The following is a 27,950-nucleotide window of genomic DNA, read 5'->3' as shown; positions in this document are numbered from 1 at the left end:
TCCACCAGAAAGAAATATGTGTTGGAAGGAAACTATATTCATGTTTTCCTTGATGGGAAACAGCACTTCTGGCGTTCATTGTGACCATTAATTTTGTGTTCTTGCAGCTAGAGGGAAAGGGAACTTTTTGACTTTCCAAAGGATATAAATAAATATCCTTCAATTACTGTATAGAGTTTGATATTCATGGCCACTGCTCTTGCAGTACTTATTTCATTTTGGGAAGATGTGAACTTATGAATTGGAGAACTAGGGCTGTGGTTCCCTTTAAAGTAAGCAGAAGTAGAATTGAATTACATCTCCTTACACCAAATGTAACAAATGTATCTTCTCCCAGGCTTATGTGGCAAGCTTAGCTGTTTTAAAGAGTAGTAGGCAGATGCAAAGTTCATATTCCTGCACAATTCAAGCCACGTTTTTGGCTTTGAATTCAAATGACTCCATAATTTTTATTTCATTCATGCAAACATATTTCCCTATTAGGTTGGGGTTCCATATATGCTGAAATAAATGAAAATGTTTATATAAAAAAGGTATCTTTTTCCCCTGAATATTTATTATGGCTTCAGTTATTAATAATTGAAAATAACATTATTCCAACAGTGAACATTTCTAAAAATATGTAAATGCCTTTCTTTAAAAAAAAACATTACAGTCCAATTTTTACTTCCTTTTTCTTTATTGCATATTAGAGGTAAATGATCAGAATTTCCATATGATCAGAGGTTTTTCTGTATGCTCAGATAGTGAAGTAGTTGAATGGCTTACAAATAGCATAAAGCCTTAATACTAAACTGAAAAGTCTGTGAATATAATGAGGTTTGAAAATTCTTACCTTCTAGCAACATCGTATTCAAAAGCTACTGTTTCTTTGCAGTTTATCTTACTCAAAAGCTTATGTTTCTTTGCAGTTTAAATTAATGCTTTTATTCTGCTTGATGATAGTAATGGCCATGTCATGAAACTGATCGTTTGAATCCTTTCACACATGATCTGTATCTATCCTAAAGTCATATAAAAAAATAGTCTCATAAACTTAGTTGCATGCATACAAGCTGAATGAGCTTGTTCTTGTAAGATTACTTTCTGGCTAATGTAAAAGGTGGTGCATAATTCATGGTACATAATTGTTTCCATATATAGTTTCAATATTCCTGATTTTTTAGGCTATATACAAAAATGAAAGTTTGTTTTCCATTTCCCCCAAGAAGTTAAATGTTCTTTTCTTTTAGTTAACACTGAAAACTGTTAAGGATTGTCCTACTTTCTTGAAGCTCAAAAACTTTTTTTCCTCTCAAGGCTTATGCAATAGGACTTTCTCCTTATCCATGCTGTATTTTTCCCTACCTCCAGTCCTCAAAATCTGTTTCAAATAGAAGATTTTCTGTCTGGAGAAGATTTTGAGGGCAACTCGTGGTCAGGAATAATTATTTACCTTCTATTTTATCAGTGGAAATAGATTCAATAATGAAGCATATTCATGGGATTGTTGTTACAAGATGCATAAGTACTAGGAATGTGTTTTTAACATGCTGACTTTCCTTTTATTATGGATTATTTATTGAATATGCATTTAATGTTTTTATGTATGAAATAAAGATACACAGAAATGTGATTTAATATTTCATCATACAATTCACTTTATCTGGAACACAGCTTTTATTTTTTTTAAATTATCAGAAAAGGTTTTAAATTATCAGTTGAAGTTTTTCCCAAAACATTTGAGCACAAGATTGGATGGAGTAAGACTTTTGCTTCGGAAATTATTTTAAATAAATATTTTAACTCTTGTATGAGCACATTACTTCTCCATTGTTCATTAAACCAACCTTCTTCATTTGATCCTGGGGGAAAAAGCAGGGCTTTAAAGAGTTGACACTGTGAAAAGTTGCAGCAGCTTTAAGGAGTCAGTTCATTGAAGTTAATGTACCTTAAAGCAGCTACTACTTTTTCTATGCTTGCACAGCCCTAATCTAGAGTGAGAGTTAGCAATACCTACAAAGCAGCAGGTTGCTTATCTCTGCTGTAGAGTCCGGATCTAGCATATCCTATTGTTACTTAGCAAAATGTATCAGTTTGAAAAACCACAAATCTGCTTTTTAAATGCAGATGCACAACTCACAAACATAACATCAGCTAGTTGGGCGTCATCCAGTCCATTACTTTGTCTAGGTGCTAGTTCAGAATATCAATTGCCTCACCTGTGTTAGGTAAAATGGAGAGGTAGAACTTGGTGTTATTCATGTATTTTGGGCATCTCAGCCTACATCACATCTCCCAGCAGTTCAGTGTAGATGTTAAAGAACATAGGAGATAAAATGGAGCCATGAGGGAATTCATAGCCATAATTCATAAAAATGAATATAATGCATGGATCCTCATGATTCTGATTTTTACACAGCATTCACATGAAACTACCATCAATCAGATCTCTGCACTCACTGAGCCATTACAGTTCTGGCACCAGCTGGTTTTGAAGCCCTGGACTGAGAGGATTCATGGATTTCATGGATTGAAATTTCAAGGATTGCACCGAAATTTCCATTCAAATGAAACCACAATCACATGTAATTAATCTGCATAGAATTAGTCATAAAATAAATGTCAAAAACTAATTTTACAACTGATTATCCTATGATTTGCTTCAAGAAATCCTTTGGAGCTCATTTCCCTACGTTCATTTTGATAACTCTCAAGTATTCTGTGTCCTATCCCATTCCTTAAGGAGCTTGGGCATTTCTCCAAATGGAGAATTACTAACCAGCTAACAAAATCAGTGGTCAAACTATAAACATTTGTTATTAATGTCACCCAAAAATGTACATTTTAGATGGGATCCAACTAAAACTTTCAAATTGCACATAACATCTATCTGTGGCCAATGAATGATTTCTGATAATGTAAAACTGAGGTTTGGACCCTATCAAGTTGTTTTTTTCACTGACTATATCTGCACTAATTGCTTCAAAATGGCGTAAAAATATAGACCCAAGACACTGATCACTGTTTTTTAAGATTCAGAAGCAATTATTAGACGCCAACGAGGAGCAGTGAAGTATAAGGGAAATCCAGCCTGTAGTCTACCTTCAACTAGAGAAGCTCACTAGTGCAGGGGTAGGCAACCTTGGCTCTTTTATGACTGGTGGACTTCAACTCCCAGAATTCCTACCAGTCATAAAAGAGCCAAGGTTGCCTACCCCTGCACTAGTACCATTGAGCCAGCCTATGTTACAGGGTGGTTGTGAGGGAAAACGGAAGGGAATACTATGCAATTTGCCTTCAACTTTAAATCAGAGAGTAGGAGATAAAAATGAAACACTTTTCTAGTATTAGTAAGAAAAACTAGATGAACTGTCCTCTTAGTAGGAATTAAGGCAGGGGTAGTCAACCTTGGCTCTTTTATGACTCGTGGACTTCAATTCCCAGAATTCCTGAGCCAGCTAAGCTGCCTCGGGAATTCTGGGAATTGAAGTCCACGAGTCATAAAAGAGCCAAGGTTGACTACCCCTGAATTAAGGGATCCTTGGTTTTTCAGTAAAGCATCAATTATGTTTGAAAAAAAAAATACCGGCAAGCAAAGATCAGATTCAAGTAGATCCTGTTTTTAGATGCTAGCTTTTCATTTATATACTGCGCTCCCGATCCACAAGAAGTGTTAAAAAGTTAAGAACTAGCTACGTTCCAGCCCGAATTTCATCCAGCCTAGTCCAGGGGTAGGCAACCTCGGCTCTTTTATGACTCATAGCTGGCTCAGGAATTCTGGGAGTTGAAGTCCATGAGTCATAAAAGAGCCGAGGTTGCCTACCCCTGGACTAGTCAAATGCCATTGCGCCACGAGCCGTTGCCAGTTCCTCCCCGGCAGGAGGCGCTATTGCGGTCCCCTCTTCCCCTCTCGGCCGTGACTCGATTTTCGGAGGCTCTTCCGCCGGCCCGACTAGGGAGAAAAAGACAACATGCCCGCTGCTTCCAACGTTGAGCATGCTTTTGCGGGGAATGCTTCGGGCAAATTTGCTTGCCGCTCACCGACCCAGAAAGGAGCAGTATTCCTCGGCGAGGAGCCAGGTGAGTGCGAACCGGTTGAGAAGACCGAACTTTTGCTTCGCCGCCGTTTTCCCGTCTTTTCCCAGAACGCTCAAAGTCGACTTAAGTGGGTAAAGTGGAAATTATAGACCCCCGCGGGTATGCTAGCGACTTGGAGACGGAGATCTCAGCTAGCTTTGCTTCGCCAATGCAATCAAGAAGGAAATTTAGACCTCATTTCCGGTGTTAATGGAAAGGTGCGTTTTTCTTTTCCTCTTCGTCGTCGGGATAGAATGGGGTTCCACTGTTTCTTGCGGAAAACAATAGAGCAGGGGTAAGTCAACCTTGGCTCTTTTATGACTCGTGGACTTCAACTCCCAGAATTCCTGAGCCAGCTTAGCTGGCTCAGGAATTCTGGGAGTTGAAGTCCACGAGTCATAAAAGAGCCAAGGTTGACTACCCCTGCAATAGAGCAAATGCCTGAGTTTTAGGCTTTTTCTTCTCACTTTACCTACAAAAGGCGTAAGTGATGTGAGTGATCCCTGTTGCAAATAATCTGCCCCCGGAATCAAACTATTTTAGAGATATTTGCAGGTTGACATATAACTTGCATACTTGGTATTTATGCATGTCTCTTTCTCTCCCTCTCTCATGCCACATCAGAAAGAGTCCCCATCAGAAACAAAGCTTCAGAAGCAAGCATGCCAGGTTGTTCTCAATCACTTCGAGAAACAGTACTCTAAAGAGTTGGGAGGAACATGGAATTCAGTCAGGTTAATTTCTGTTTTCTTTTCTTCCTACTCTTTCCTCCCGACCCCAATCCATATTTTTTTTAAAAAAATAATTAAAATTAAAATTGTACTTGTCCCCAAAATGCCAAAGCACAAAGCATCTTTGTGTAGTTTTCCTCTTCTCCATAGGCTGCACCGAAGCGTTTAGGAGGGCAGCATAAAGGTTGTATAATATTTGGCATTTATATCCTGCCTTATTTTTGTTCACCCAAACCTGGCTACGCAGTGACTGATCCAACTTCAGGCATTGGTTGAATTTGCACTATTTATTTAACCAGGTGACCTTGTAGTTATAATAATCATCAAATGTGTGCTGCCTTAAGGTTCTGAACAAAACTGGAATATTAATTTAACATATAAATAAAGAAGTTTTAACTTTGGCTTTCTATTATGGAATCCCAGCTTATTAAATTAATTTATTCATTGTGTGAATACAGAAAATGAATTAATTCAATAACTAAGTTAAGTCATATAAAAAGAACTGGTAAATTCCAGGAGAGTTGAATCTTGATCATTTGACCCTTAAACCAACAGTCTAACCACTATGCCAGTACAATGCCTTTCTTCTAAGGTCTTAATGATAAGAAAATAAGTTGTGTAGCAAATGATGAAAGACATGAATTTTTCCTGACTTCAAGGCCACATTTTGCAACTCAAATTCTGCACCTTTCACCTTGTGCATACACATTCAGAGTGGCTTATTCCAGATTAAAAGATGTGCAATATGCTGTCCTGCTTTAATTGCCTTTATATGTAACTGAATCTAGAAATTAATGACCAGTTTAACCTCTCTAATCTTTCAGATACAACTATTCATAGTAACAAATTGTTGAATTCTTATATATCACTTCATACCTGGATTTTTTTTTCTTTCATCTGCAGGGAAATTCTTATAACACCACAGTACTGGCAATATGCAGTCCTCCTTAATAAATTCAGTTGCTCTTCTGAAATGGAGTCTTATTTGTGTTTAAAGAACTATCGCCTCCTTTTCCCAAGACCTTCATCCTCTTTTCCACAATCATTGAAGTGTTACATCAGTGATGCTCCTGGAAGATTCCCTGCTCAGAAACACAGAGATGGACAGTTAAAGCAGTACTACCTGCTAAATGCTGCCTCTCTGCTGGCAGTACTGGCTCTGGAAGTAAAAGATGGAGAAAAAGTGTTGGACATGTGTGCTGCCCCAGGGGGTAAATCAGTAGCTACACTACAATATGCTTGCCCAGGTAAGAAGGAAGGAAAGGAGTCCCTGTGGATTTTACTCTGTTAGTTGTAACCGACTATGGGGGAAGCGCTCATCTCTGTTTCAAGGGCTGTTGAGCCAGCGCTGTTTGAAGATATTTCCACGGTCATGTGGCCAGCATGACGTCACAGAGCGCTGTTTCCTCCCCACCAAAATAGTACCCTTTTGTCTACTCGCATTTGCATGCTTTCGAACTGCTAAGGTAAGCAAAGACAGGAGCTCACCCCATCACATGACGCTTGGTCTCAAACTTGGACTGACGGCTTTCCAGCCGACAAGCCCAGCGTCTTAAACACTGAGCCACTATGCCACCCCAGGTAAACCACTCCATTAGTAAACCCAATAATACATTGTTGGCAAGCTTGTTCCCAAAAACACATTTAACAGTTTATTCAAAGGCATTGATAAGGAATGCTCTCATGGCATTCTTTTTTTCTTGATTTTAGGCTGAAACCGGGAATTAATTTATATTCTAAATATAGTCTTAAGTGCCTTGAGAAAACTGATTTGGTTTTGTGTTTTTTTTTTTTAATCTACCTTTCTTGCATAGGGCTTTTACAGTCAAATGAATATGATAACTTGAGATTCCATTGGTTGAAGCAGACATTAGAATCCTTCATTCCAGAATCTATGATGAGCCTAATTACTGTTTCTCCTAATGATGGAAGAGAAATAGGAAATCTTCAGCCTGAAAAGTTTGATAAGGTATGTCTATATTGGCTAATAATGTTATGAAGGCTATGTTTTTCTCTTATCTCTAGTTAACTTATCTAATTAAAGCATATCATAGTGATAGCTCTTTCTTTGTACAGAATACAGAAAAAATGCATTTTTATTTTTTGTTCAGAAATATACCATTGGTTTTCTTTGGGTCTCCTCTCCAAGAAGAATAAGTTAACAGAACATAGAATAACAGGGTTCGAAGGGACCTTGGATGTCTTCTAGTCCAACCCCCTTGCTGTAGGAGACCCTATACCCTTTCGGACAAATGGTTGTCCAATTCTCTTCTTGAAAACCTCCACAGATGGAGCAACCCCGCTTCCGGAGGCAAGCCATTCCACTATTTAATTATTCTCTCTGTCAGGAAACTTCTCCTTAATTCTAGGTTGGATCTTTTTAATAATCTACCCATTGCTTCTTGTCCTGCCATCAGGTGTTTTGGAGAAGTCTTTAGACTAGACAAACCAAATTCATCATAAGGTTTAGCCTCTAATAACCCCTATCATCTTTTTTGCTCTTCTCTGCACTCTTTCTAGAGTCTCAACATCTTTTTTATATTGTGGTGACAAGAATTGAACACAGTATTCCAAGTATGGTCTTACAAGTTCAGTATGAAATGGCATTATCACTTCTCATGATCTTGATACTATCCCTCTGTTGATGCAGCCAAGGACTGCATTGGCTTTTTTGCAGTTACAGATAATAATACAATAACAGAATTATTCAAGGCTGGTACTTGGAGATTTAGTGGCCTGGAAGTCCCATAGTCCAGATTCCTGCTTAATGCAGGGCTAGCAATTAAAATGTAATTATAAACAAAATTTAAGAATAGCCAAAGAGTATTCTGTGTGTGTCCATGAATGCATGTACGTATGTTTCTGTCTAGAGTGGGAGACATACCTACATCCATCTGGTATCCTGAGAATTCAGGCGTGCAGAATACACTGCATATGCTTCCTAAGTGGTGAGTTGTGAGTAAATCACTGACATAGAATTGTGTGAGCTTGGTTGGAATAAATTTGGCCTTTGTAATACAATAGTCATAATGTACCCATATTGTCAGGCATATTTCTTCCATTAGCAGGGAATGCTGCAGTTAACTTTAAAAAACTTAGAAATAAGTGAAATAAACTAGAATCAAAGTTAAATAATTGCCAGAAGGGAAAGTATGAAATGATGTTAAAAGATAGATTAGTATTCCAACAGAATAAGTGGAAATTGTTACAGAATGCCAGTGATAAGTGTGGGGACATTATGAATGCATGCATGAGAAACATCCTTAAAAGCATAATGAAATAAATGATGAATCTATGAGAAAAATGCATATAAGAGAATGATTAATGCAAAAAAATGAGAAAAATGTATAATATATGGTTAATGCATCAAGCCTAGGGACTTTAGAGAATTGGTGAACTAGTGAGGTAGCACTGTATTCGCCTATTTAGCTGTGTTTTATAGTTCTTAATGTTTTTAATAATGATTGTTATTTGTAGAGAGGGGTTTTTTTTGGTATGCTGCCCAAAGTCATTTGTTTATATGGGTAGCTACATAAATTTGAAAAATAAAGTCTTTATAGAAAAAAACAGAGCTGAAAAGATGTAAGAACAAGCAAGGAAAGGTTAAAGGAGAGAAAATGCAGATTGATTACAGTGGAAATAAAACTGGAAGTGGATAAAATGGTTTGCACAAGAAACCTTCAATAGCGAGAACGGAATTAAAAGTAAAAGTGATGAAATCATTTGGGATGAAGTCAAAGTGAAGAAACGCTGAAAGAATGTTTTAGAGATTCATAGGGGAATGACAGTGATGTATTGAATGTAGAATTGAAATGAATGGTCTAAAAATTAATGCCCTTGATTGTGGAACACCCTTCCACCTGAGATCTGGCAGGCTGCTATCCTCCTAGACTGCTGGAAACCAAGAGCAAACTTTTCCCGCAAGCCTTGGGGTAGAGTAGGGATGGAGCCTAGAAAAGCTTTAATGTTGATAAATGCTTTTTCTTTGGGGTGCCAGAAGCTTTTGTTAATAACCTTTATTAAAAATTTGGATTTTTAAGATTCTGTGAGCTACCCAAGATTATGGCACCAAAGCTGGATAGCTACAGAAGACTTCTAAATAAAATAAAATATGAGATTGTACATGCTGTTAGGTTGAACGGCGGAGTGTGAACATTTGCATAAGTTGAAAGTTGGTTGCTAAGTATTAATGTATGGTGGGACGAAAACATGTATGAGAATAAATGAAATGGTTTGGTTTTGAATTAGGAATGTGCGTGTATGATTCTCATTACTTTTTTATGTATTTATGGACAAATGCAGAAGCTTATGATGTTATAGGTGTAGTGTACTTTTGGGTACAGATGATGCTGTGCGGTTGGCTAAGAATCAAAATGATTAATACTGAATAGCAGACATTATAGGAAGGGACTCTGATATCAAATATCAGACAGAAGTAAAGGTGGTAGAATCTGTTCCAGCTAACAAAATTTATTAAAAACTGTAGCTCGTGAAAGTGTATCCTTTCAATAAAATTTATTAGTTAGAAAAAGTAATTTCAGACTCCTAGAAAATGCTAGATTGTATAATGTGTCAAGGGGTCTAAGTCTGATAATGAATATATCATACACCAGGGTGGTTGTATTTGACAAGGAAAATGGTGTTTATAATTATACATATATGTATGTCATCCTGTGACAGTTTGCAACAGGACATTAAACTTCAGGAGCTTCAGGATCTAACTGGACCTTCTTTGATAGAGATGGGCAGTTCAGAAATGTGAAAAATAATAAATAAAAATGCTATAAAGCAATATAAGCAATAATAGCAGTGAAAAATATTCATATACTGTACATATAATCCAACCCAGCAATCTAAAACAAAGATTGTCAGTAACAATTTATTACATGATAACTGATTTTAGTAAAATTATTGTATACTCAAAAGTGCATGTAAGGGTAAACGTACTGCCCACAATGGAGGAATGGCTGATGAAGATGATGGAATTTGCAGAAATGACTAAATGGACTTCTTTGATTATAGAAAAGACAATATCTGTATTTGTTGCTGACTGGAAACCCTTTATAGATTTCTTGCATGAAGCAGAAAAAAAAACAAACTTTTGATTTATGATTTTAATGATTAGAAAACATTAGACATATGAAACACTGAGCTTTTTATTATAAGAATATAGTTCAGATTTTATAATCATACTTGTATTTGCTGCAAAGGATTTCTGTTTCTGTTTTATCTTTTTGTACTTTAGTCTTTTCATTTTCCCTTTTCTTTCTTTACTTGGTATTAATTTCTGATAGCTTTTATCTTCTTAAAATCTTTACTAAACTTTATACCCAAAAAGTAGTAATTTGCTAATTAAGAAAGAAGCATATACTTAAAAAGTGCACTAAGTTTAGTATTCCAACCACTTTTACCCATTACGGTAAACTCTTTTGGAAGCTTTTATGTTATAGGCTATGACATAGTAAAAAGTATTTTGAAGCTATTTTATATATTCATAAGTATTTGCTCAAGAAGAGGTTAATGCCGTCTTTCTTTTATACAGACTATACATATGGCTTGGAATGCAAAAGGTTGTTTTTTTAATGTATAAGTGAGTAAGTATGTTATATCATATATAATATTTTTCATAACCTTTTGCTACCTTTGGGAAAATTTAGCTTTGTTAAGAGAAAATTAAAGGAGAATTTTTATAGCATTTATACATTTTTTAATTACTCTATGTCATAGAAGAAGATTAAGATCTGTTTATTATTCCCGGCCGTAGAGCTTAATGGGCTTAAGTTCCAGGAAGACAATATCCTACTGAATGTTGAAAAACTTCCTAACAACAAGAGCAGTGTCACAGTAGGACCAATTACTCAATTGTTCAAATGATAGCCATTTGTAAGAAATGTCTTTGGTTAAACTAACTAGTCCATTTTAACTCCATGATTATGTTTTGTGACTCTACTAAAGCTATTTTTCTGTTGTTGTCATTGATTATTCAGATCCTAGTGGATGCTCCTTGCTCAAATGATAGAAGTTGGTTATTCTCTTCTGATACCCAGCAGGCTAATCTGCGCTTAGCACAAAGGAAGCTATTATCTGGTGTACAGATACAACTGCTCAGGTAAAAATTGAAAACAAAAAGGGACTGCTCATTCCCAGAATGAAGTACGTGCTGAATCATATTCTGAAACTCTACATCTCCTTGACCTATGTATTATCCTCTCCATATGTAGTCACACTGAGCCAGTCATTGTTCCAAAAAGCATGGAGCTACACTGCTTTCTCCTAGTAATTACCATAGTGTAAAGAGAGCACCATTCAAGTTTTCCTGCTGAGTTCTTTCACATTTGTAACTAGGACATTCCCAAAGGGTGGAGGAAGGGAAAACATCAGACATCCATATCTGAGTTTTAATGTACTTTGAACAACAGGAACAGATCAATGCCTGGTATCCTTTTTAAAAACACCTTAAAGAAAAAAAACATTTGTAATTCTTAAATTGTAGTAAATAAGTAAAAGTTGTGAATACCAAGTGTCTGTTAATCTATACATTTGAGTGAAGAAAGCAATATAGATAATCCTTGACATACGACAGTGGTAGCAAACCTATGGCACGGGTGCCAGAGGCGGCACTCAGAGCCCTCTCTGTGGGCACGTGTGCTATCGCCCCAGTCCTAGGCCTTCAGCTGGGTTTTATAAAACCTTTTCGCTTTAGGCCTCCGCCGCCATGTGCAAAAAAAAAAAAAAAGGTTCAATCAGTCAATTTCAACTTCTCGCGGGAAAAAAAAAGATCTTGCAAAGTTGGAATTGATTGATTGAACTTTTTAGTCCCACCCAGTTTGCCGTTACCACCGCAGCCACGCCCACCCAATGGGCCACGCCTACCCAATTGGCCACACCCACCCGGCACTCGACGATGCATAAGTGGGTTTTGGGTTGCAGTTTGGGCACTCAGTCTCTAAAAGGTTCGCCATCACTGACATACAATCTATGAACTTATGATTGTTACAAGTTACTCGACCCTGAATCAGTGGTGGTTACAACTGTCCTCAGAGTTCCAGTCATCCCAGAACTCCAATGGTCACGTGATCACAGCCTGGATGCTTAGCTACCTGTTCACACTTACGACTGGTTGTCAAGTGTCACGTGATCACCATTTACACGCTCTCTCTGACCCTCCCCTTGCATATCTCCTCGCCTAGTTTCCCATTTGGCAGCAGCCACTTACCTGCCTGCAGCCCTGAGACTTGCAACTTCCTGCTGACTGCCACACTGATTTTGGTTGTGGGAAGTCAGCAGGAAGTTGCTTTGCCTCACAATTGTTGGATTCAGTTAACAATGGCAACTGAGATTTCAAGGATTGCAATCGCTAAGCAATATGGTTACACTTTATGACTCCATTGTTTAGCGGCATAAATTCTAGTCCCAGTTGCTGTCACAAGTTAAGTAAGTTAGAAGGATCTAGGCCAGCTTTTGTCCCTAACCTATTTCTCTTCCTATGTATTGTATTACAATTCTCAGAACTCCTAGTTAGCAGTATGGTCAGGGAATTAAAAATCCAATACACCAGGATGCCATCAGTAGACAATGTGGATTCAGATATTAGCATAGGATGGTAGCAGCGCTGGCCATTAATAGGTGCCCTGTGATGGAACTTAAATAGCGGCAGCACTATTTAATCTTATCAGCCTTCAATATTGGCAACCATAATATTTTTCTGAATGGCCTGCAAGGATTAGAGATTCCAGGCACTGTTCTGCTTTCCCACCTGGGCAAGTCAATTCAGTCAGTTTAACAAAAGGAAAGAGGTTGTCTCAGGACTTAGTTCTCTCTCTGGTTCTGTTTAAGATAAAGCTGCTGAGAGAGATCATCTGCCAGTTCAAATTGAGATGTTATAAATATAAGATAAAGCCCAGTTATATATTTCTACCTAAGGCCAAATTGATAATTTAATTTGGGTATTTGGCTTTACCTAGAGGGCTAGTTCATTGAGGGGATGCAATCCATAAGCAAATAAAAATGAATTATAAATTACATTCTCTAGCAGAGAAGCACACACAAACACACACACACACACACACACACACACACACACACACACTGCACATTATTGTTATCAGAATTTTCTTTTTCTCCATAGTATTATGCAATGGGCAGTGTCTGGGAGACATGTTTTTAAATGTGCAGTATGTATAAGGCTAATTATTATTTATAAGCTTCACATATGAAGAATTGTTTGAGTTAGACTCTATTCTCTTCCCCATCCTAATGGGAAAATTATTTGTCCCTATCTTCAGCATAAGATTCAATATTTCATTTTCAATTTCTATTTAAACCAACTATAGTTCCTTTTAGCTATAGTTGGAGTCCTGATCACAACTTAATTTATCAAAATAAAAATGAACGTTTTTGCTGTCTTTGGTTCGAAGTACTAGCCATGTTATAAAGGCGAATAAAGTGTCAGTTTTATATAAACGAATCCCTTGTCACTAAAGAAGAGCCAGTTGAAAGCAGTGCGATGGGCATAGCATCCCTGAAGGTTGCCCAGCTGCTACATAACTGTTATGTTTTTAAACACCTTTGTGGGGGGGGGAATCTAGCTACCTATCAGAATAGAATTCAAAAGAAGGAAAAGGCAGGGTTGTTTTCTTGAGGAATGAACACCTTGGAGCAGAGAAAATGATAGATCAGAGGTGTAATTTCTCAGAAGCCTTGGATGATGTTTCCTTAATGTCTTCAAGGAATCCACCAAATTATAAAAAAATAATATTATTGAATTATTTGGTGCCTATTAGTTAATTGAGATATCTAATTATTAATTAAGATAGCCAGTTGGGTGTAGTTATTAAGGCAGCACGCTCAAAACAAGGAAATTGAGTTCTAGTCTCACTTTAGGCAAAAAACCAACTAGGGGGAGATGTCATTCTCTCTCAGCCCTAGGAAGAAGGTACTGCAATGGCGGCCACTTCTGAAATTTTGCCAAAAATAATAATTATAATCCTGCAGGACTTGTCCAGGCAGTTGCAAAGAATCAACACTGACTTGAAGGCATTAAACAAAAAAAACCCAATGAATTAAAATTAAAGTTTCTTCTTTCTAGATCCACTCTTTTGTTCTGATTACTTTTTGGAGTAGATTACTTCAAGGGCTCAATGCAGTCCTTGGCAAAACACACAGACACACAGAGACATTTTGTACCCTTCCTTTGACTTGACTTCTTTTATTCATTGGAACATTTGTAACCATAGGTTTTAACAAAATTAAATTCTCTTAGATCCAGTACTATTGTCCTCTTCACACAGTAAGCTTGACAGAGTCATGAGAGACGCAGTGAATCAGCTATGCAAAAAGTGAGAAAAGGGATATATTGACTAGACTGCTAGATGTTAAATTTAGCTTTAAGCAGGCATAGAGTTGATTTAAATGGGAACTGATACTGAAAGGTTAACTAGCACTTATCTTTTCTAAGATAGCCCTATAAAAACAAGGTCTTTCTTTTCTCTGTTGCCGTTCTTTTTTCTATTTCTCCATAGCAACACTTGTTGAGAGACAGAGCAATGAGATACACTTAGAAATTAGTAAAGTAACAGCAACAGCAACAGCACTTAGACTTATATACCGCTTCATAGGGCTATACCGCCCCTTTAAGTGGTTTACAGAGTCAGCATATTACCTCCAACAATTTATATACCACCCCATAGTGTTTTATAGCACTTTCTGAGAGATTTACAAATGTCAGCGTATTGCCCCCAACAATTTGATTCCTCATTTTACCAATCTCGGAAGGATGCAAGGCTAAGTCAACCTTGAGCCAGTGAGGATCGAACTCCTAGCAGTGAACTGAATTAGTCTGTAATTCTAATCACTGTGCCACCATGGTCCTAGGGAAAAGTCTTCCTCCTACCACCACCACCCCACACCTGTAATGTCAACATTGCAGTTGAAAGACCGGACCATCTCATGTGTGTTATTGGTGCACATAGAGGAGCCACTTGGCTAGGCAGAATCATTTGTTTTATGCAGAGAGGGCCAGTGGGAATTGTTCAAGAGCTGCCTTTCTTTTCAGAAAGGTTTGCATAGAAATCCATCTGAATTTTACAAAGTAGGGCTGTTCTTCCTTAATTAGCACTGCAATTTTGCAAAACATTATTTGGTCATTGCTAACCATCTCTGCATTCTGCATCATAGAGTCTAAATAGTATCTGTACCTCTTAAACCTGTTAAAATTCAAAATTTTGAAAGAAGAGCATTCAGTTTCCTATCATATTCGCATTTCACATGGTGTCTGTATAAATGGGGTATAGTATCCTCCCCTCAGTCTGACTGTGAGGTCACACGTCAAACTATAGATCACATAGTGACCGATTGTAAGCTGAGGGCATATCTCGATCCAGTATCTGGTTTTATTTTTTAATATAAATGATGTTGCACTTCAATGGTAGATGGACTAGACCAGGGCTTTTTAACCTTTTCACCGATTGTATCACTTTTAGGATATGGCAGTATTTGAGTATCCCCTAGCAAGATGTCAAAAACTTGATGACCCAAAAAAAAGGAAAAAGGTGATAAAGTACAGATAGTTCTCGACTTACAACAATTCACCTAGTGACTGTTCTAAATTACAATGGCATTGAAGTGACTTATGACCATTTTTCACACTAATGACCGTTGCAGCATCCCCAGGGTCATGTGATTTATATTTGGATGCTTGGCAACTGATTCATATTTATGATTGTGACAGTATCGCAGGGTCATGTGATCCCTTTTTGCAACCTTTTGACAAGAAAAGTCAATAGCAGGGCTGCTGCTGGCCAAGTGCTAAGGTGGGACGGGACTTCCTTCAGACCCTCCCTCCCTTTCATTCCAATCTCCCTCCCTCTTCTCTTCCTTCCTGTTTCCCTCCCTCCTTTCCTTCCTCCCTCTTTCTCATTCCCTTCTTCCTTCTGAAGGAAGAATTTGAACACACCCCCCCAGTATTTTCCCTCTTCCATATATTTATCAAATAAGGAAAAGCCTCAAGAGACAGAAAAGACACGCCGCTGAGGGAACTAGTTTAAAACGGCGCATTCCCCTTTAAGAATTAGCTACTGGCTAGAAAGGAAAATTATGGAGCCGGTGGCACTTAAAAAAACAAAACCAAAAAAAAACAAAACCACACAAATGTAGCAAGTACTGGCTGCTGGCTAAGGCTGCCTCCCCAAATGGCTCCATTCATAAGTAAAGGAATGCTACAGGCAAAATCCATTCAGGACAAAAATACTTCAAAATCCCTTGCAGCAAAACTTACATCTAACAATAACAGCAATAGAATTAGAACCAGTAACCCTTTGCCCCAAAATCCGACCACGGGACATCAGCCATCAGCCACAATAGAAATTGCCAGACATATTGCACAAATCCCAGAACTTCAAAGTCACAAAATCACATAAGAATCCTTCCACTTTCCCGGTTTGTTGTTCAGCTGATCCAGAACCGAACTGCTGAAATGGCACTTCGCTTCTCCCAATAAACATCTTCTCTTGAGCAGCCGGCTTCCTCTCCTCTATTTCAAACACCTTTTTTCTTTTCTCTTAAAGGTATAGCCTCCCAGCTGGAAAGGAAGCCCCCGGCTTTTTCTTCCAACACTTCCTTTCCATTTCCCTCCCTCCCTCCCTCCTGCTCTCTACTTACCTCTTTCTCATTGCCATCTCCTTTCCTCCCTCCCTCCGTGCCTTACCTCCAGCCAATGCTGCCTTTCTTCATTCCTTGTGGAGAGAAACCCCTCCTCCGCTGTGTTTCTTGCTTGTTTCTAGCTGCCACTTATGTGCCCGCCCAGCACAGATGGCTGCCACAGAAGTTGTAGATTGGCTCCCAGCTGGCCTATTTGAACTCCTCTCCTCCCTCCCTCCCTTCTTCTTTTCCCTCCAGCTGACTCATCTTCAAAAGGCTGCATTTTTTTTTCTCTCCCTCTCTCGCCTAAACTGCCTCCTTTTATATCCCTTCCTGTCTCCGCCCCCCTCCTCCTCCTTTCTCTTCCGGGTGATCCAGAAGTGCTGATCCTGGGGCCTTGGTCTCTCCCCAGCCACTCTGCAGCTCCTGAGGACTCTCTCACAGCAAGTCCTGCACTGTGCCACTTTGGCTCTTTCCCTCCCCTGCTAGGCTGGGCAGAGCCACGTACCACATGCCAGGTGCCAATGTACCACCAGTTGAAAAGCCCTGGCCTAGATCATGGGTGTCAAACTCGCTGCATCACGTGACGTGTCGTGATGTATCGCGACTTTTTGCATTGCCAGAGCTTGGGTGGGCGCGGCCTCCGTATGATACAACCAGCCCGCGGGCCAGCAGTTTGACACCTCTGGCCTAGACATTGGTATAGGAACATAGATCTTTTTAAGATTTATATTTTATTGTGTTTTACTAATCTAGATGAAATGTTAAATTTATATTGCTAGCAATGTATGATATGCTGCAAGGAGACTAATAAGCAAGGGTTTTTCCTCTCTTTTTTTCTCATCGGTAATTTATTGTATATTATCTCGGGCTATTGATCATATAAACTCATTGTCCGCATAATTGAGAGAGAATTAAAATGGTTAGTTTTCAAGGAAGTACAGCTTTTTATGGAAATCTGTCATAACAACATCACAAAAAGGGTCGGGAGGTTTGTATTTTCCTACTCCTTTGTCTTAGGAGGGAGTGACTTCCTACCAAAAAAGGAAGCCTGTGATTTATAACCAAAATATGAGTGTCTTATTGTAGTAATGCATCATGTCACCCGTTTCCTTTAGAGAAATCAATCACATTTAAAAACATTGACCTCCTTCACTTTTCTTTTTCCAGTATTTGACATATAGAATCCAATTTGTGGACTTCTGGCTGTAGGAAACATACATCATTCAGGGAAATTTTTGCAAATTTATATAAATCATTCTAAATTATGTCCCTAAAATGGAACATTTTTGACAACAAGAACCTTGTTGGTAGAAAAAAATACTAGCAAGCTGAAATTGCCCATTTCCCTGAAGCATATTTAATCAAATTGGACCCTGTTTCCTGGAAGAAAAAGAAATTGGAGTTTGATAAAAGAGTACCTAGCTAAGTGACAATACAGCAGTAGCTAATTTTCACTTTCTTCCTCTGGTGACTTACTGTACCTGTGTACTTCAAAGGCCAAAAAGCTTTAAAGTGTCCACATGTCAGCCCTTGATTACAAAATCATTTTCCATTCTCCTGTATAATTTCATACAATTTTCCTCTAGGATGCAGTAGAAAAGTGCAACCGGGAAGCTTTGCTACACTACCATTACGCAAATGAAATTCACTGAGAGCATATTTCAAGAGTTTAAGCTTGAAATGGAAAAAAAAAATACTAACATTAGTTTCCTAGCTAAAATTGCACACAAATTTTACTAAAGAGCTCCAAATTTAGGATTTAGAGGGGATGAAAATTATCATAAACAGCCCCGCAATGTCATAAATCACACAGTGGAAATGTTATGATATATATAATATATTAAGATTAAAGAATACATTTTTTAACGATTTTGAGATGGCTTATTGCACCCATGTTAAAAACAAGTAAAAATAGTATATTACTCTCAATTATTCAATCGTTTCCTGAGTACTTCCAGAAGACATAGAAACAAATAAGTAGACTCAGGTTTGAGTCTAAATGTCTCTGGAATTCAATGTTTGCTGGACTGATAGCACATTTCACATATCAATATATGTCACTGTTATGTTATAAAACCCTCATACTTTACTCTTTTGGGTAAACTGAAGATATTAATGAAAACGCAAAGCAAACAGCTAAAATTGACCAACCACATTTATATTAGCTCTCAGGGTCTTTCGGTTATAATGGTGATCTCATTGCTATAAAATATCTATGAATCACCTGAAAACAAATATAGTATTTCCAACTGGTTTCCCCTCTATCAACAAACTAAAAAACTTCGATTCTTCTGATCCAATAGATCAGTGATGGCGAACCTTTTAGAGACCGAGTGCCCAAACTGCAACCCAAAACCCACTTATTTATTGCCGGGTGCCAGGTGGCGTGGCTCACTGTGTGGGCATGGCTGTGGTGGTCATGGCAGATTGGGTGGGTGTGGACAAGGTGGGTGTGATCACCTCGATGTTGCTCGTGGGGAGGGATGCCTGTGGGGGCCGGGCAGGGTTGGAGATCCACGGGGTCTCTGGCAGGTGGGGCGGTGGGCAGGAGGCTCGTCCTGCTGGGTGAGGCGAGGCAAGGTGAGACAGGGCGGGGGTGCCATTGTTACAGGGCAAGGTGAGGCCGGGGCAGCTGCTGCCTGACACCATCAGCCCCTGCACACAGAGGCCAGCGAGCACATTGGGTGCTGGGATGCATCTGGCCATGTGGGACCTCAGCGAGTTAGTGGGTGGCTGGTTGAAGAGGGACGGTTGCCATCTTCAGGGCATGGTGCGCATGCCCAAAGTGAGGGCTCTGAGTGCCGCCTCTGGCACGCGTGCCATAGGTTCGCCACCACTGCAATAGATACTTCCATTGGAAAAAAAAATACTGCATCTCTTTTGCATCCGTTCTGAAACTCCTTGTATTTTATGTTGTTCATCCAGATTTAAGAATAACTTTCAGAAGTGCTAAAATAAGGGGGGGGGGGCGGAAACTTTTCTCTTTTCACAAGCTGAGGCCAGGTTTTCTTCTTAGTGGGGCCATCAATATAGAATTGCCCAGTGAAGTGCTAGAACTGCCTTTTACCTAGGCTGTTACTCCAGCTTTAAAAACATCTTTTTTAGTTGCCCTTTAATAATGTGTAATTGTGCAGTATCAATTTCAATTCACATTTTTAAAAACTTAAATAGCTTTTTAATCAATTTTACTTGGACAGCCTTTATTTTAATTTGCTTGACTTCTAGCATTCAAGACCCAGAGATTTTGCTCTAAATATCCAATAACTTTAATAATAATAATAATAATAATAATAATAATAATAAAAAGTTGGAAGGGACCTTGGAGGTCATCTAGTCCAACCCCTGCTCAGGCAGGAATCCCTATACCATTTCAGACAAATGGTTGTCCAGTCTCTTCTTAAAAACTTCCAGTGTTGGAGCATTCAACTTAATATTCCTCTACTAGTGATTGTGTAACAAAAAAATATATAATGCTGTGCAGAAGCAACATTATCCTTTAATGAGTTACCATTGCACTTTAATCTGAATTATTTCGTTGTGCTGCCTTGAAACCTGGCTTGGCTGGGCCCATAGAGATTACAGCACAACATTTGTCAATGGTTCTTTACAATGCCAGGCAAAGCAGTTAAAACAATGGCAAGGATCTACTGTATCAAGGCCTTCTAAGTAATTACTCTTAGAATATCTGGCAGTCTTCCAGCAGCTGCATCTACATGTGGTTATGATTGTAAATTGTAAAAAGTTTCAAAAGTCTTTGTATAAGTCTCTTCCATAATTGAAGGAACACTCAAGGCTGAAGAGAAGTTACCATCATTCTGGAGTTGACGGAAAAGTTGTGCCTATGATATTAGAAAAACAAATGCTGGAGACTTGATATAGGCAAAGCTTTCTGGGGCTTCATTTGCATTGTCTCAGTACTGCTCAGCCCCATGATAAATTGTATATTGTGGATACAAACAGTTTCTTGCATCTTCCAATGAATTTGTAAGGAAGAGTAGCAGGACAATACAAGAAGAAACCGAAATCAAATTACTGTGATGTGAAGATGCCAAATGGAAGGGGGAAACAGAATTCCTCTTTTATAAGAAGGAATATAGGGAAGAATATCAATGTTATTTCTGTGGTTTGATTGGCTTGGAGCAGATTTTTCCCTGCTGATCAGATCCAGCTCTGCAGTCTCAGAAAATAGTTTTTGCTAATGAACACAAGATGGCAGCATTGAAGTATGACACACTGTCCTCATTATCTGCCCTGATTTTTTCCCCTTTTTTAATATGGAGAATAGATAAATTAATGACAGAGTTAATCTTGGCCATTCTAGTAGAATGCAGAACTTGTAATTACTCGGAGTGGGCTGAGAGAGTGAAGTTTGTAACCTGAATTGCTATATTATTTCTCTTTTCCAATGTAGGATGTATCTGCATCCTTTTACACCTAAGTGTGAAAAGGTGACCCAAAGATAAAACTGCCTAAATACAATATGGCAACCAATCACAAAATTGTATTTACTTTTTGGCATTTTGCAGTGAATGGTATTTGAGAAAAATTTGTGAATGTCTTGAGTTTTTCAGAATTGCTGAAAATTTGAAATGATAATTACACATTTCTTCCTTTCAAAGTACAGCTTTTTGCCAGTTAAAATTAATTAAAATTTTCAACACTGTTTTATTTTTTAATTTATTATTCAGAATTTTATTCAGAGATTCTTGGTTGCTCAAAAATAGGAAAACTAAGGTAATCATAAATAATTAAGAAATACAATACAAAACATTACCTGAAACACAGTACCTGGGTTCAGCTTTGAAATGCATTCCAGAAAAGTTGTTTTTAACTATTACTGGAGGGCAAATAACGTTGGAACCAGTCAACAGGAAGCTATTCCAGAGAACTGGCACCATGACAGAAAAGCTTCTATATCTGGGCTCTGGTGTCTCAGAAGTGAAACTAGCTGCTTCTCCTGGTAAAATCAAAGTGGTCATGCCAACTCAAAGGAAAAGATTCAATACAGCAGGTAATCTGGTGCCAAGCTATAAATTGCTTTATAGATTAGAAACAAGAGCAAGTTTAGTGTGATTAAGAAACCATGCTAGACATTGGGAGACGGTGAGTTCTAGTCCTGCTTTAGGCATTAAGATACTTGGGTGACCTTGGGCTTTATCACTTTATCTCAACCCTAGGAATGCGGCAGTGGCTTTGAGAATTGGATACAATTAAGTAGAAGAAAAAAAAGTAAAGACTTGCACTTTCAATGGTATCAGAAATTAATAGGAAATTAATGCAGAGTTATAAACAGATGCCCACCGAGTAGTAACTGAGCATTCAGTCCATCAAGTTTTGCACCTAATTAAACTTTAGGGCAGTCTTTAAATGCAGCCTGATGTACAATGCATTGCAGTAATCTCTATAAAAGGTGATGTGGGCATGAGCCACCATAATTAGGGTCTCTGCCTCAAGTCTCAGTTGGCATCCAGATGAAGCTTGGTGAAGGCTCTCGTCGTCATGGCCTCTGCTTGCTAATTCAGCAAAAACTGCAAGTCCAGGAAGACCTCTAAGGAACAGGCCTGCTCCTGCAGAGAGATGGGGTTGCAACTCCAAAGATAACAGTTGGCACAGAGGAAACAATATACACAAATAGCTGTATCTTAGTACATTTATTTTGCGTCTGCTCTCCCATTTATTTTGAACCTCCTCATACTGTCCTTTAGAATAGTCCAGATGAGAAAGCAGTTCCATGAATATTAACACTGCCTTTATTGTAAGGTTAAAGTCCTTGCAAGTCTGAAAATACATCTCTCTCCCCTTGTCTTTACTTTCCAGAGAACGAAGAAGGGTCCCTTCTGATATGATTTCCAAACCTCTGTTTCTTCAGTGCGTTGAAATGTCTCTTATCTGACCATTGCCTTGGCTGTGACTCGTACTCTTCCTCTTCCTGTCTTTCAAGGATATTCCTACATACCATTAAAAGTCTTCAAGCATCTCCAGTGTGACCTGGGGTTTCAATATATTATCAGTTACCATTCAGCCCTCTGAATAATCTGTCCCCCTCCACACACATGAGGAAAAAACTAAATCTTGGTATCACTGTCCTGTTTCCTGGCTTGAAACAGATATCTAGATATCTACTCCATCCAGGGCACTCTAGTTGATTCCAATCTATTGTTTCAACAAGGGGAAAGTATGGAAATTGTTCAATACCTCTGACTCCAAACAGGGCATCTTCAGAAGGATATGAAACTGCCTTATTTTAACAGTGGTCCCTCCCATAACAAGGTACAATTTTCTGAACCGAGGGAACAATCCCCCCTCTCCTGCCCCTTTCCAGAGAAAGAAAGAACCAAGCATGCAGCCTGTGGGTAATCAACATCTTAGAGAACTCATTATCCACTTATTCAGAACTAACCCAAAAGGAACCCAGGTAATATGGTGAGGTGGTACTTCAGTCACCTCATAAGATTGCCATGTATCTTGAGAGTTGCTCTGAAATAAGAAATGTTCAGTTGATTTCTGTAGTTTAAATCCTGTATTCTTAAATTTCCATTACTTACAGGTGGACCTCATATTGCACATTCAGTTTTGGGTTAGTGTGGTGCGAGGCTCAGGTATTGTTTTTTTTTATAAACCAGGATTAATAGAATAGCCAGTTCCTTATAGCTAGTTCAGTAAACCATGAACAAAACAATAATTTACACTGATGCATTTTCTCCCTTCTTATCTCTTATTCTTTTCTCCAAAATTTATTGTCAGGTTAACATTTGGTCAAAGTTTGAAAAACAGTGAGCTAGTTATCTCCTATGGGCAAAAAGTAATATATCCTTCCAACATTTTAGTAATGGATTCAATTGTATGTATTGACTGAGCAATAATAATCACATGTCATTACTGAAATGTTAAGCTTAATGCACATAACCATGCACATTTTCTGGCAGGTGAAGATTCCAAGTGTAAATACGTATGGTGATGAATCCAATTTAATAGAATATTTACTCTTTTTTGCTTTGTTTTGCTTTTATTATTTAACAGATCTGCAATTAAAGCTTTGCGTCCTGGAGGATATCTGGTTTATTCTACATGTACTCTTTCTAAGGCAGAGAATCATGATGTCATAAGTCACATCCTTGATTCCTGCAGCAATGTTTTGCCAGTGGATTTGCACACCCTAGTCGCTTCAGTATCCAAGGAATTCAGATTTGCTGCCAATGTCCAACAGCATGAACTTTTAGTACTTCCAGAAAGAGGGAAGGCATGGGGACCGATGTATATATCTAAATTAAAGAAAGTGTGATTCATGAAATGCTTGTGAATCAAAATGACGGTTTTGTATGGCTACATCTTTACAAGAGCGTTTGTGATTCATACACCACTGACAATATCAATTTTAATAAATCTTTGTACTTTCTTTTTGAACTATTTAAAATATTTGAAAAAATGAATGATTCATGTAGAGATTTCTATTAAATCCTATAGCCATATTGCAGCAATAACTAGGGATACAAACTAATCTGAAGTTAATTTCAGTTCCAGCTATTGGAAGTAACTTACATTTTCTCCTGTTTTTGTTCCCAATTGTTAGATGGAATATTCAGAGAAAAGTTCTAAATGATAACCTGTTTTGAATGTGTAATGGATTATGCTGAAAAACACTGATTTCAAATTAAAGCATATTCAGTGTTTAGTATGTAAATTCTTCCCGGTAGCCAGATAGAAAGCAAACAATACTTCTCTTTAAACCAGATCTGGAAACCAACTTAATCACAATTATTTATAAACAGTTAATAAATTAAAGTGTAACCACATGACATAATCAGATACTTTTATTTTATATATGAGAAGCACATGCCAACTTTTCTAGTTTCCCAGATTGCATGTCACTAAGTTTCTCTAACTAAATAATAATATATGGCAATTCAGCGTTCCTGGATATAGTGTAAAATAGTTTAAAAAAAAAAAAAAAAAATCAGGAAAAACAGTTAATATGTAAATGCATAAATAAATGACCCTTTTATAATGAAACTATTCTAGCTTCAAGCAAAATCAGTCTGAGTCAGCAAGTTCTTGTTTTTGCCACTGGAAATCACAGGTTATATTGAAATAATCTTAATTGGTGCTAGTGCTACTTCTGCCAGAATGTACTGTACAATACGGGAACTCTATTGAAAGCATCTTTCAAGAGCTGATTGCCAGCAAATGTGGCACTTTGGTGTGCATCTTTGGAGATAAATGTCGTTTATCTAGCAGTGACAAAGTGACTTCAAATCTAGGATGAGGAATAGCTATATTCAACACAGTATTGCAAGGGCATTTCTATATAATTACCACTGTAATTACTGAAGTCAGCAAACTGAACAAAGAATTGATTCAAAATGATGTTAGGTCTTTTCTGAATAACTGCTCTAAAGCAGACTTCTTTAAAAAAATGGACTGTTGGGTGAGAAGTGTATATCCAGTTTCTACACAAGACTATTTTCCTCTAGTCTCTGTTACCTAGTGTATATCATATTATGATACATTTGTTTGGAACTCTTAATTCTTAAAATGTATTCCCTCTCAAGTAGAGATCTGTTTGGATATGTAAAAGTACGGGAACTAAGTCATTCATGAACTTGCATATCCTCTTGATGAGTTCTAAGAAAGTTGCAGAAATAGTAGCTATAGAATTTGTTCTTTTGAAAACAATAGGGTAGCCTTTGTACGCCTACACTAACTGTTTATTCGTTTGTTTTGTTTCCATTCTACTGAAATAACACAAAAAATGTCCACAGTCAAAGTGTTCATGGTAAAACAGCCAACATGTAATGAAATAAAATTCAAGGAAACTTATATTAACAGCAATAAGACAATATCATAATAAAGCCAAGTAAAATTATTTAAACAATTGAATCAGTTTATATAATTCAAAGGACAACAAATCGAAGTGGTGATAGCAGACTTTGAATAAACTCTCTGAAGATCCAGCATCTTCAGTAGCTTCCAGAATGTTAGAAGGAATGCATCAAACCTTAATTCTAAGAGAAAAGTATTCCAAAATATTCCAAAGCTGGAATAGAGAAGCAGCACTTCCTGGCCATCATTCTCTTTATAAAAATGGCATAGAACCAAAAACACCCGAAGAAAATGTACTGAATAGGCTGATTCAGTAGAAAATTGTCTTGTAGGTAACTAGGCATAAAGAATTTTATAGGTCAACACCAACCCTTGTTTATGTATTGAGCACAAAGGAACAGCTTCAGTAATATTTTTATCCAAGCAATATATATTCTATCATTGCAAGCAAATATTTGTGTACTTGAATTCTTTCCAACATATAACCTAAAATATTGATAGTGTATGGAAGCATAATTTTTATGTAGAATTATTTTGCTTCAAATCAATATCATGTCTTCCTTTAAAACGAAGGCGAGTATCTTTTCTTTCTGTATATTAACCTACTCTAACATTTTAATGTCCTGTTCTGAATCTAGTGCCAGGCTCTAAAGTATGTGGTATCTCCAACTAGGTAAAAAATGTAATGAAATATTTTGCTTTATATATATAGATTTGTGTAAGCCAAGTGGGATCATTGATTCTCTGTTATAATGTACTGTCCCTTTTAGGATAATCTGGAGTTGACAAATTTTTTACAGAATTCTACCTTCAATTTAACTCTTTCAGTCCTTATCAGAAAAAAAATATATAATTTACTTTTATGGTAATTTACATAATAAATGACTATGAAATACCCATTGACTCATATTGCACCAAACAGGTACTGCATGCTTATGTCATAATAGAATAGAGGGGTACAATTTGAAATCCAGCTCTTCCAAATCTTTGGTGCTGACCCTAAACCCATTAAAGTTAGAGGATTTTAATTTTCAATCTGTTTTATTTTGTGCATCAGAACAACGATCACCGATTTTCAACAATAGGTGTCAAGAAAAGCACTGAGGACCATAAAAAAAAGTTGTGGGGCTGAATGTAGTTTCTGGGATGCAAATTGCCCATCTCTAATGCAAAAGAGTGTGTTTCCAACTGAGAACTGGAACATTTTAATAATTCCCTCAGCCTTTGAAATACTGAAAATTATCAGCAAGTATCTGCCTGCCTGCCTGCCTGCCTGCCTTTCTGTCTGTCTGTCTGTCTGTCTGTCTGTCTATCTGTCTGTCTATCTGTCTGTCTTTCTTTATCTGTCTGTCTGTCTGTCTGTCTGTCTATCTATCTATCTATCTATCTATCTATCTATCTATCTATCTATCTATCTATCTATCTATCTATCTATCTAATCTTACTGTATGTATCTTCTATAATATGAATAAACAAAAACAAGGTACAAACCTTTTGCAACTTCTGAGGCATTCAAAAGACATATTTCCCCAACCTTGATTAGCTTGCAGAATACCTTGAAGATGCAATATAGTCTTAGGTGCCAATAGATGTTTAATAATAGGACAAATGCTGCGGTTCATATGGTTTAATTGGTAGGAACTAGCTTTTTTCCAAAGAAATATGGCTAAAATTGCAGGATTACTTCAGTAATAAAACTTTTCTTAAAAAATAGTAATGCAAATAACTTGTATTACTTCAAGTTATTTTCAGCTACCAATGTTGGATTGATGTCTTGAATTACATATATTCCTAGTTGTTTGATACACTTTCAGGTAGTAAATACTGATGGAACATTTTTCTGCAATGTTGCCCAACTGAATTTTTAACGAGGTCATTCCAAATACTGTATTACATGCAGTATTGAGAGGATTACTAGTGTTGTTATCTGTTTTCAGATTGTCATCTGAATGTATTAATACGCATCTTCCTTTAATATGACTTTCCTTCAGGTTTCAAGGACAGTTTTCTAAATTTTATCACTCAGAGGATTAATTTAAGCACATAGGAAAGCTGCCTTCTGCTGTGTTGGGCTGACTGGCAACAGCTCTCTGTGGCTTCTTATCCAGAACTAAAGCTGACAAAAATTGAAGCTGAGATCTTTTGATGCAAAGTGTGCTTTCTATAACTGAGCTACAGTCATTTTCCCTAAAGTAAGTATAAAAGAAAGCTTTCAGATGGTTTTTATATCGTTTAAGAAATGACAATGTGCCAGCCAAACTGGGCACATTTGATGTTGTAGGTGCTATTACAAAATGGTTGCTATGGTTGGCATGGCATGACATAAATTTTTACCAAAGAGCAAGCACACTATCTTCTTAACTGTCCAGATTTCCTTGGCAGGCAGTCACACTCTTAAACAAAGCCTTGGGTTGTACTCTTCTGCTTTTCTAACTTCAGTCAGGGCTACCTATGGGGTCTGCATATTCCAAAGGCATTCTTGGAATAAAGCTAATCGTATAGTCTAGGCCACGGGTCGGCAACCCGCGGCTCCGTAGCTGCATTCGGCTCTTTCAGCCGTCTCCTGTGGCTCCCTGTCCTCAGCCACCATGTGCAGTCTGAAAAAAAAAAAGTGGGACTAAAAAAGTTCAACCAATCAATTCAAACTTCTCATGAAGTTTGCCCAAAAACCTCTTTCCTTCTTCGTACTGCACGTGGTGG

The 27,950-nt window shown here is 37.7% G+C and overlaps 1 protein-coding gene across 5 annotated transcripts; it reads left to right on the top strand.

Moving 5' to 3' along the window:
• Positions 1–3,892: 3,892 nt before the first annotated feature.
• NSUN3 (NOP2/Sun RNA methyltransferase 3) lies at positions 3,893–26,145 on the top strand. Of its 5 annotated transcripts, none has more exons than XM_015822356.1 (6): positions 3,893–4,062; positions 4,684–4,793; positions 5,694–6,037; positions 6,605–6,759; positions 10,778–10,899; positions 23,451–26,145. In XM_015822356.1, the coding sequence occupies exons 1-6, from the start codon at positions 3,979–3,981 to the stop codon at positions 23,710–23,712; spliced, it is 1,077 nt and encodes a 358-aa protein (XP_015677842.1). In that variant the 5' UTR covers positions 3,893–3,978; the 3' UTR covers positions 23,713–26,145. The 5 variants fall into 5 exon arrangements, with proteins under 5 accessions (XP_015677842.1, XP_029141175.1, XP_015677841.1 ...); XM_015822355.1 differs by lacking the exon at positions 3,893–4,062 and adding an exon at positions 4,170–4,277; XM_015822357.1 differs by lacking the exons at positions 3,893–4,062; positions 23,451–26,145 and adding exons at positions 4,170–4,277; positions 22,248–23,444.
• The last annotated feature ends 1,805 nt before the right edge of the window (positions 26,146–27,950 follow it).

This window comes from Protobothrops mucrosquamatus, unplaced genomic scaffold (genome assembly GCF_001527695.2).
Source record: "Protobothrops mucrosquamatus isolate PMUCROS unplaced genomic scaffold, P.Mucros_1.0 scaffold1532, whole genome shotgun sequence".
In the NCBI taxonomy this organism is placed as follows: Eukaryota; Metazoa; Chordata; class Lepidosauria; order Squamata; family Viperidae; genus Protobothrops; species Protobothrops mucrosquamatus.
Note: the sequence above shows the minus strand (reverse complement) of the source record. Positions and strands in the feature narration are given on the sequence as shown.

Excerpts from the sequence above, each read along its gene's own strand:
- NSUN3 (XM_015822355.1), top strand. The coding sequence starts at position 4,182 with ATGCTAGCGACTTGGAGACGGAGATCTCAGCTAGCTTTGCTTCGCCAA. Across the intron at positions 6,038-6,604 it reads ACTACAATATGCTTGCCCAG|GGCTTTTACAGTCAAATGAA; the intron begins GTAAGAAGGAAG and ends TTTCTTGCATAG. Across the intron at positions 6,760-10,777 it reads AGCCTGAAAAGTTTGATAAG|ATCCTAGTGGATGCTCCTTG; the intron begins GTATGTCTATAT and ends TTGATTATTCAG.